Genomic DNA, 11,410 nt, shown 5'->3' with positions numbered 1-11,410 from the left:
TAATAACTTCTAAATCTATAAAAGCAAATTTAACATTTTCAGTTCAATTTACTTTTTTGAAGGCTTAGCTGGTTTTGGTGCTGCAACTTTCTTAGGATCCTTCTTCCTTGGTGGAGGAACAGGCATAGAAGGTTGTGCTCCATCTCCTGCTTCTTTTTTATCGCCTTGTCCTTTTGCTGGAGGTCCTTTTTTCTTTGCCTGGCCAGCAGCTCCAGCAGGCTTTTGTGACGCAGTAGCTTCTTTGATGTCCTTAGCAGGCTCTGTTTTGTTAGCGTTCTTATCATCCGTAATTGGTTGTTTAACCTCATCTTTTTGAGTTACGTTGGCGGCAGCTAGTGTAGAGTCGATTTCCTTGACTGGTTCTGCCACAGTATCTGATGGTGGTTGTGGCTGTGTGGACGAGGGTATTTCACAAACAGCTTCTGGTTTAGTATCAGGTTTTGAAGCCTCTTTCTCTACTTTCGTATCAACAACCTTTTCTTCAGTCTTCGGTTGGTCCAAATTCGCTTTTTCACAAACTTTACTGGGTTGTTCTTCATTTTTTGGTTGTTCGATAACTGATTTTGGACAAGATTCTGGTTTAATATCAGTCGATTTATCTTGGGCTTTATCTACCGGTGGTGCGAAACAGGCGTCTGGTTTTACATCTGTAGGTTTTGCTCCTACATGTGCTTGCTCTGTGGTAAGTTTGGTGCAAGCTTCAGGCGTTGCACAACCTTCCGTTTTTTTACACACTTCTGCTTTCGTGCTTGCTTGTGTATTACTTGACTTAGATTCAGTGCTAATTTCTGGTTTCGCCGATTCTGCGCAAGACTCGGCTTTTACAGATTCATCTTTTTTATCACTAATTTCAGATTTAGGACATGTTTCTGATTTGACACAAGCGTCAGCAGATTTTTCTTGATTTGCAGTGTCTTTAGTAGATGGATGTGACGCAGCTGAACCTTCTTGTTTTGCAGGTGTTGTGGTGGGTTCTACACAAGCATCTGATTTTGCAAGTTTAACTTCCGGTTCTAATACAACACCTGTCATTTTTTCGGTATTTTGTTTACTTTCTATAGGTTTTGTTGTTGCTTCTGGCGTAATCTCGGTCGGTTTAGAAACATTTTCCACAACAGAGACTTGAGGTGGTTTTGGAACAGAAGCTTTGGAGTTTTCTGATATTACTTCTGTTGTTTTACCAGGAGCAATAGTTTTATCAACGCTCTTTTCCTCATGAATTGTTTCTTGAATTTTTTTTGGTTCATCAGAAGCGTCTAATGTGCCTTGAATGGTTTGGGTGTTTATTTCACTTTTTGGTTCCGTTTCTGATTTTTTATGAAGAGCTTGATCTATTTCCTGCTTCTCTGGCTGGGTTGAAATAGTTTCTACATTTGGTAATTGTTTCTTATTGTCGTCGCCGCTACTTGTAACTGGAGGAGTGTCCAGAATATCCGCCTCAATCTTCAAGTTCTGTGTAGCGGCTGACAAAGCACATGGAACTTGAGTAGCTTCAGTAATATTTTTGCATACGGTACCAGCATTTTCTGAAGTGGCATCAGTTTTTGATTTTTTCTCTGTGGCGGCTTCGGGTGTCGCTGGTGGAGTGGCCTCGATGACACCTGGTGTTTTAGGAACCTCTTGAGGTGGTGCATCTGAATGAAGTGAGAAAGGTTACTGGTACAATTGAAAGTTCTCATCACTAACATAAGAACAACGTTTTTGGCAACTGAGCTTTATTTTATTATTCTTAGTTTATATGCACTTGGAAATACGAATTTGAGCTATTTAAAGTGGAAATAAAGTATTCCAAGTTTTACCGGATACCAAATTAAAAATAAATTATTATTGTTGAGAAATTCACGTGTGTTATTAAATTGAACTTATTAGTCGGTCAATTTTGTAGACTGAAAAGTGTTGGAAGAGAGTATCAACATCACGCCTCTTTTCATGCTTGTGTACTTGTTCATGGAATTTTATAAATAAGTTTGAATGGGTCGAACATTTTAATTCATGTTAGCTTTTGTTTGTTTTTGTGTTTTTGGTTTGGGTTTAATTGATGTAAGCCAAATTTCAAGGATCATAAAGACCTAAACTCTCTAAAAATATATTTTACCAGGTTTGGCTTCCGCCGTTACAACTTCTGTTGGTTGAGTCGATGGCTTGTTGGAATCGGCTGGAGCGACATCAGCTTGAACACTTGGTTTTGCTGGTTCGCTCGCTGCTGATAAAGGAGCATTATAAATTTCAGCGACTATTATTAAGATAACAAAAATAGGTGTTATGCTATTGAGTTAATCATACTGTATCCATTGTTTGGAGTGGATGTAAAGTATTCCAAGCATTATCGAATACCAAAATAAAAATAAATTATTATTGTTAATAAATTACACGTATTATTAAAATGATGTTAATGCTCGTCAATTTTGTACACTGAAAATTGTTGGAAGGGAGTGACAGCCCCACGCCTCTTTTCATGCTACTTGTTCATGGAATTTTGTAAATGAATAAGTTTGAATGAGGCGAATATTTTAATTTATGTTAGTTTTGTTTTTGAATTGCCGGTTTGGATTTAATAGATCTACGCCTAATTTCAAAGATAAAGATTTAAACTAATCTAAACGCTCAGAATATTATATTTTACCAGGTTTAGCTTCCGCGGCTACAAGTTCTGTCGGTTGAGTCGATGGCTTGTTGGAATCGACTGGAGCGACATCAGCTTGAACATTTGGTTTTGCTGGTTCGCTCGCTGCTAATAAAGGGGCATTGTAAATTTCAGCGACTGTTAAATTAGGACAAATGGCAACCGTCGAGATTGTACCAGGACCCAACTCGAGAGTTTTCTCTGTTTCAGCCTTACCCTTCTTGACCAACACGGCTGGCCCGATTTCTGGAGTCTTTTCCACAAGCACTGCTGGACCTAGTTCGCTGGTCTGAGATGAAGTTGGAATTTCTGGTTGTGCAAGTTTTATTTCACAGTATTTCTCCTCTAGATCCGGTTTCGCTTCAGCTCCATCAGGTTTGGAGGCATCTTGTTTAGAATGTTCAGTGAGTACTGATTCTGGCTTTACTTCTATATATTTTAATTCAAATTATTTTTATTACGATACACGGAAAAATTTTACAAGTTTAATACAATAGCAGGTCGGCATTTATTATTCGTGCGTAAAATATTATTGAAAAAGTACTAAAATAGAACGTTTTTTAGCAGTTAATTTTCAATTATAGCGATAAGATTTTTACATAGGTAATCATCATAAATATAACATCATGAATGTTTTTTTTTTACCTTCAAGGATTCACAAAACTCGTATTGCCGGCCTCTGCATTCGATTAATATAATCATAAGGCATAGTTAATAACATATTGTTAGACAATTCCATGCAGTATTAATTACATTTTATTAGTATTACAACTCAAAGTTTATTGTCACTAATATAATTAGTTCATTTTTGCAATGTTCCTTCGTAACATTTTTGCAATGTTCGTGTTAACAGCGATTGTTCAGATTTTGTTCAGAATCACTTACAACGAGATATGCGTTTTTTTGAGTGCACAAATTAAATCCAGCGAATTTTTGAAACTATTTTGTTTTAATTCATGAACAAAATACACCCATACTTTATTAGAAATTTAATTGTAGGTGTCTACTTCAAAATAAATATAGGTAATAAAAAAAATAGCGCGTGTAAGTGGAACTAATATTAACGCGAAGAAAGTTAATGATATTGTTAGCAAAATGTGAAGAAAACAAATATCTTGGACTTTCTACACCCAGTAATATTTCAATTTATAGTTCGATAAATGTTTTTATGTAAAATAATCCACACACATATTAAAACAACATTTTAATGCCATTAAATGTACTTACATTGTTTAAAAAAATTAATTTACATCAGTCTATAATACAGAAATATTTACATAAATAATCTTAACATAAAATTAGTAAGTTACATAATTAATTTATAAACAACACTCCATTAAAATTAGTACACATTGTCTACAAAACACAGTTTATAATTATTTTTATTGTTATGGGAAATAATCACTTAATTGGCACACTGAAAATATCACACTCTAGCTTTACCTTCCACTTTTGGCTTCTCTGAAGATGTAACGTCTTTTGGATCTTGCGGCGGTACATCTTTTTTGTCAGGCTTACCTAAAGAAAGGGTTTCAGAAATTTTTTGTAAAATATTATCGAATGAGTCGCGACCCATGTAATCAACGTGGCCGGCTTCCCATGCTTCTTTTCGGAGTTTTTCTTCAAGGGCCACCTGCTCATCCGTTTGTGCGACGCCCAACTTCAATTGGGAGTAGACCGCGGCTAAGCCTCCCTAAAAATGGAGAAGAAATTTTGTGCAAAATTAAACATTCAAGAAGATTTTGGTTACGAAAGGCTTGTGAGTTAGCGTTTTAACGAAGCGTTTTAATTTTCTGTGACGGAAGGTTATTGGGCCGGCCAATAATCGAAATACCTTTTGATATTTCAGTATATTATTATATACGATTATTGAAGTTTGTATTTTTACAATTCGAAGAGTGAATACAATTTATAAATAAGAAATGGTGTTAATCATTTGTATACGAAAATAGGCCAAGTCGGTTTTCATCGAAATGAATATAAAAACGCGTTGAAATCGAATCGAGAAATGATCACATTGCGCTCGACTAAGCTATTGAATTTAAAATGTTTATCTCATATGCACTACTCGTTGACGGTGAAGAATTAAAATTATTCTTTTAAGTTAAATCGAAACCGATTTTTTCAAGATTTTCAAGTGCGATGAAAGATGCGATTAATCAGATGCAAATGGAGAAATGCTGTTAGTCAAAAATGCTTCGTATGTGAAAACATACTTACTAAACAGCTTATGTAAAACGACTCAGTACTGCACATGCACGGGCCGAGAGAATATTTTGGAATAGCTTCCAGCAATATTTTATGTTCATCTGTTACATTTCTACCAAAGATACCAACTGGGTTAAATTGATCAACATAACACTCAAAATTATTGGTTCTATCATCGTTTTCATTGACTATCAGTTTTAATTCGTTTGTATTCACACTGTCATTAAAACATATGTCCAGTTCTGGCCTGATTTTTGGTATATCGTCAATCTCAATATCTGACGGCATTTTTGTTTTAGTTCGTGACAAATCTCGAGCAGAGTAGTTAACTGCTTGAAAATTATGAATAATAGAACATAAAAAATCCACACTATTAATAGTATTTTGCGCACTCTGGTCCTGAGAAATGCAAGTTGCAACACATACATAAACTGATTGTAAGGTTAGTAATAATAATTGAGACAGTGTTTAGTTAAAGAATTAAATTACAGGACAATTAAAGAAGCATGCAAACAAAGCAAATATAATTAAAAATGTGTGTTACCATGTTTTGCGCGAGTGTTGGATGCACTAATTCAAAGAAAATATTCCACCAGAATTGTAAGAACACTCCTAAATGTGGTTCAGAAGCTGGAGTTTGGACTTGACAAGAAACCGTATCAAAATGTTGCAACCAGGGTTTATTGTTACCAATGAAGTGGAAAATTCTGACGTGTTGTCCATACCTACAAAAAGTATTGTTGTCAAAATATAAATGAGCAACATGCTTAAATAAAAATATGAAAATTTTAATTTTACTGTTTGAAAGCGGGCAAGTATGAATAGCAAGCGATTGAACACAAGTTATAGATAAACGGAAGTCGTTTACTGCTATCTTGCAAACTCCAATTTGAAAAATAAGTATTCAGAAGTCCTTGGTCTCCACCTGCAAATTATGCATTCATATAATTTATCAAATTTTCAATTGCGGATTAATAATAAGAATTACTAGATATTTTAGGATATCTAGGTTTCAAATGGAAATAGAATATTAATGGTTATTAATAAAATACATCATATTGAGAAACATTGATGATGATGAAGAAATTCGGGGTGAAAACGTACCATCAAAACTGCCCTGTTCCGTAGAAAGTTTTAATAACGCATTGAAAGTTTCGATGGAAGGTTTAAAAACAAAGACACCGGAGTTGAAACAGTCGGGCCATCCTACATCAGGAGCAGCTGAAAATTCGTCGCGATCGAACAACTCATCACTGTTTTGGATTACCTAATAAAAGATTGATAAAAATAATTTAATAAATAAAGAGAAAGTTGAAATAAAGATAAAACAATAAATATAAATGTACCAGTGTATCGGCATCCAAAAATACACATTTCTTGAATTGAACGAGTGTCCAACAGTGCAATTTTGTGAATGTAATACCAAGCTCGGGTCTAGCTAACAAAGCCAAATTCGCAGCGTCCTTAGAGTCGAGCACATCCACAGTTTGCACCAAATCGAATATTTTCGAAAGCTTTTCTCTGTAATTATTAAATTAAATTTAATACACGACAATTTCTACAAAAAAGTGTTTCGGAAATAATATTTATGGTGTTCTAAGGAAATGAAATTATTCGGCAATTGCTTATTAAATAATTCAATAATTTCATGAATTTTTATCAGGCGTAGACAATGATTCTATATTATATGGAAAACAGATATTCTGAATGTTTGAAAGAAATGGGACGTTACAATAATTCCTTTTACTCACTTCATGCAATCCGTTACACTAGGTGTAACTAACACGGCCAATTTATGTTTAGTGTTGACTTTTTTCAACGAATGTCCTAAAACTTGTGCACCCAAAGCATACGAATCATTTGTCGCTAAGGTTACCCAGGCGTTGTCTGAAAAAAAGTATAAAAAAATTAATTACATACATATAAACATTTTAGTAATTTTTCAACAATAGGTAATTTAGTCAAGATCCTTAACCTGAATTGATAAAACTGGAATATCTTAAAAAATATTGTGTATCAAATACTTCGGCGGCTCGTCCGTAGGTAAGCGGTTAAGAGCGACGGGACTTGTTTCAGAGGTCCCGGGTTCGATACCCACTTCGAGCAGTCTGTTGTCAGGCAGCAGTGACAACGATTTTCACTTGGAAATATAGATAGCAATATATTTCCAAGTGAAAATAGCCCTTGCCCGGCATTGCTGCACCAATAAAAAGTCAGCCCTATTAGATTCATGCCAATAACAAAAATAATCAAATATGGAAAATTAACCATTGGGTTAAAATCTAAAAATACAAAGTAAGGAGAAGTTTCAGCCCAACAGCTCATAGGACGTAAGGTCCTGATTGCTGTTAAAAATATAATAAAAAAAATGCTTAGGCGACTTGCTGGCTTATACAGCAGTATCACTGCTACGAAAAACACTTTCGTGTCGAAAGAGCTGATTTGATTTGATATTCTAAAGTACACTACAAAAAAATTCGAGCTCTATAGCTGGAAATTTGCTTAAGAAATTTTAAGAATATTGAATACAAATTTATAAATAGTCAAATTTACGTCTTGATATGGTTCCGATATAGAACTGAAGTAATTAAAGATGTGATCTGAGGAAAACAAACAATTTCACGGAAGACGCAGTTTTCTGACAGACTTACAAAACTTAATACTTCTAAGGCACTTAATTGGCATCTTACTTATTATTAGAAAACTTGTCGGTGCATTTTATTTTCATTTGAAATAACTGCTAATTCAGTCTCTCGTAGAGTCTTGGCTTCTGAATCTATTTATAAAACGCAATGAGCCACACACATCTCTTTCGCCGGCGACATGGCAAAATGTCATGTCGGTAGTTTTGCACGAACGCACCTCTTATTCTTACAATTAGTAATTCTTTCAACTGTTCCTATAACATGTTCTATGGGAAATCCATTTTCTTATACGCTACTTCAGAAAGCAGTTTCAAATTGTTTGCACATTTTTTCCATATTCTAGTCGTAGACAAATACTAAAATGTTTTCGTACTGCTAGATAAATACATATGAATTCTTGAGAAACAAATAACGTATGTGCTTGACATTCTTCAACGTCAGTATAGAAATATTCAAATTCAGTTAAATTAGTAAAACTTCAATGTAAGAAAACAAAGTATGTTAATATTATTTGCTTATATAAATTAATCGTTTTATGACGAAGTATATTCGTATTAGTAAAATATATCTATTTATATTCGAATATTTTTCACTTAACAGTGTGTAATTGATTCGGTCAAACATAGCAGAATTTCACAAATCTATTAGGGTGAACATATCCAATTCATTGAACTGCTAACAATTCTCAACTAATGAACTATCGGTGATAACAGAATATTTCAAAGGAAATGTGATGGATTAGGTGATGAAAATGTGCATCAAAGAAGGAAATTTAGATCAAAATAATGAACTAGAAAATATCGGCTAAGAAAATGAAAGTTTAAACTAAAATAATGATCATATCATAATCAGATCAGTATCAGTACAGTAAAGATATAGTGAAATACAAAAGGCTGCAAGAAAATGCATTCTTCCTTTAAAATGTAAAACGTATACGTGGGGGCAGCTCATCTCTTACAGATCAATTGAGTTATTCAAAATTGAAAAAATACTTTTACAATTTATTTTTGTAGGGTTTTTACTAGATTCTCATAGGGAAACAGTTCTATCATGTGTTTGTGTATCAAATCAATGGCCCAAAGTTAATCACGAAATTTTTTGATGAAAGGAAATTAGTAATGCCAGAATTTTTAAATAATTCTGAAATTTATTGCAAGCAATACTAACAGCAGTGAATATCAAAAGAGACTGAAAATGTATTGCGAAAGATTGCGGTAACATTGCCTGTTATTAGGACAACGTACAGGAACAATTTTAAATAACCGCTAAGATAAACTGTTAGGTAATTCTTGCTCCTTATCATAAACTTATATCGCATTAATCTACAGTATAACTTGTTTAAAATAAACACACGTTGACACATATCCAAGACTTTTCACGTTTTAATTGCATCCCGACGCCTTCAATGGCGTCCGAGTTTCCATCGTTTTAATTGCACTTCGTGTGAGAAATCATTGTAAAAATCTCGCTTTTACTTATTTTCTTCCGATGCTAATTATGAACCGTTAGTGCTAATAATCCGATAGCGCTGTTTGCAATAAAATAACTATCATAGATTACTGTTAAATGTTTGGTGTGCACAACAGCATTCTAATGTTAAAACGAGATTTATTAAGTTGCCACATGTATTAAACGGTACTTAGGAGCATCTTTGCTTTTTGCAACTTAATCGTTCTGTATTTAACGTTAAAAGATATTTTCATATTTATTTCAATATTCTTAGCACCAGCTCTATAATACTTCATTGCTAATTCAATTACAGACGTTTCTTATATCTTGTGTTTCATATCAATATTAAAAATTGATCTTGTTCACCATTTATATATATATATATATATATATATATATATAATATACAACGAATAATTGTTTTTAAATTTATATAATCCTGGTTAACTATTTTTTCTTTGTTCTAAAATTGAACTGTAAATAATTTCAGTCAAATAAGCTGCTTTTATTCACTCAAAATTTTCTGTTTTTTTTTGTTGGAATTACCGAATTTTCCAATAATTTTTTTTTCCTGGAAAAATTATGATTCAAAACGGATTTTCTAAAATGTCAGTTTTTGTACAAGTCTTAATTATTATTAACAATTAGAAACTAATTTCATAGGTCATATTTATTTCGCTGGTTATTTTATATTTTTAAAATTCTGCGGTAATTTTATATTTCCAAAATGTACATACTAAAATAGCGCCTAACCAAAAAAGTATGTAAAAAATTGTACAATTTAAATTGATTAGTATTTAAAAATTAGCATTTTTTTCAGCACTACTTTCTCGAATGATCGAGTGACGAAAGAAAAGAACTCTACTGGACAGGATCGTGAGAAGAAGAAACTGGATCGGACTCATATTGGAAAAAGGGTGCCTTCTGAAAGACGTCATCGAAGGAAAAATAAAATGACAAAGGGCGAGGACGAAAAAGACAGATGATGGAAGATGTAGATCAGGAGCACCACAATCACGTGAGCATATACTATTAGTATGATCCAAATATGAATGTTATAAATTTTAATTAAGCGACATGAATGATGATTCGGCCAAGTAATTATACCAACAAAATATATAGAATTGCCCAATAGTATTTAATGTGCTAAAAATGATCATGTAACTATATGCTTCTGTAATGCAGATGCATGTTTTATGTTAGCGAGAGAATAATTTAAGATATTATTTACCGAATTAAATTCAACTTTCGTATTCTTGGCTCAGAAATGCATTTTCAAGAAATCTATTTTTAACATCACGTAGAAGAGGTTTGTTTGTTTAGCCAGAAAATCAGATTTGCTAGTTTTACGTTTCCTCGACGCTTCAAGCTGTTCTGAATAGTTTGACACCAAAATTGGAAAAGGTTTGTGTGTACGTATATATGTGAGTCGAGACTTGACCTTCATCGACGATTTTTTTTTTCAAAAAAAAGAACTGTTGCACTGATTTCAAAAATTTAAAAGCCATTTGATAAACACTGGCGTTGATTAGTTTTGCTAAACGATTGACGGAAATGTTGCTTAACGAAGGTCTCAAAATGTTATAGGCCTACGAAAAGTAGTTTTATTATAAAAAATAATAAGTCCTAAATACACATTTTTAAAAGTTACATTTCATTCTTTGAATTGAATCGATTTGCCTAAAGTCTAACTAAACATGCTATTTGTTTATTAATTATTAACCCATATTAGTTCACTGTTGTATTTTTGGCATCAATTTCATTATGAAAACTAATTTATGCATTATTACACAATTACTTCGTGTCGCTTTCAAATTAAGTTTTGAATGTAAAAAAATAATTCTTGTGCAATATTAAATAGTCTAACAATTTCTGCACTGCAGAAAACATGTTTCGCAGAAAATAGATGATGCTAATCAAGGAGTATATGTATTTATAGGAGTTTAGATAAAAAAAAACATATTTGAAAAATATGAACCTGCAAACATTTTATACTATATTCAACTTATAAGATATTTTCATATGTGAGCAATAAAAAAAAAATATTTAAAATATCAAAAATTCAGAATCATGACTAATATTCGAGAAGAGTCTTGTGCCATATGACCGAAACCGAGTTATTTAAAATATGCAAAATTGTTGAAAAAAAAACATTACAGTTAGGATTTAATAAACGTCGCGAACAAATCGCCTATAAAAAAAACTTGGACAGACATGTGCCAAAAATTCACGAAGTTAGTATAAAATATTAACCAATATCGAAGCCCAAGATGATTTTATTAACTGTTAATATTCAGAAACATTACCGTTGTACGACATTTGACTGCGGTATGGCCCCTTTTGCAAGTACATACACGCCTCTCCTCTTTTATAAGATTATATTTATTACTCTGAGAGAAGGAAGTATATAATTGTATATTATTTTTTAGTTTTAACACAATCTGTTAGGGCGCGATTAAAATAACTGTTCATCATGATTAGGTCA

At 32.9% G+C, this 11,410-nt stretch overlaps 1 protein-coding gene across 6 annotated transcripts; it reads right to left on the bottom strand.

Annotated features, from left to right (window-relative positions):
• Positions 1-33: 33 nt before the first annotated feature.
• Positions 34-6,718, bottom strand: LOC113378734 (titin; the record flags this gene model as incomplete). Of its 6 annotated transcripts, none has more annotated exon segments than XM_026619306.1 (10): positions 34-1,634; positions 2,096-2,203; positions 2,624-2,731; positions 2,840-3,052; positions 4,067-4,316; positions 5,376-5,556; positions 5,630-5,756; positions 5,936-6,098; positions 6,178-6,352; positions 6,583-6,718. In XM_026619306.1, coding segments are annotated over 10 exon segments (3,047 nt in total), but the record flags the coding sequence as incomplete, so codon positions are not given.
• Positions 6,719-11,410: the final 4,692 nt, after the last annotated feature.

Source organism: Ctenocephalides felis, unplaced genomic scaffold, assembly GCF_003426905.1.
Source record: "Ctenocephalides felis isolate EL2017-DRISC unplaced genomic scaffold, ASM342690v1 CF-g0.4_SCAFFOLD_01886, whole genome shotgun sequence".
Classification (NCBI taxonomy): Eukaryota; Metazoa; Arthropoda; class Insecta; order Siphonaptera; family Pulicidae; genus Ctenocephalides; species Ctenocephalides felis.
This window is presented reverse-complemented; position numbering and strand designations above follow the sequence as displayed.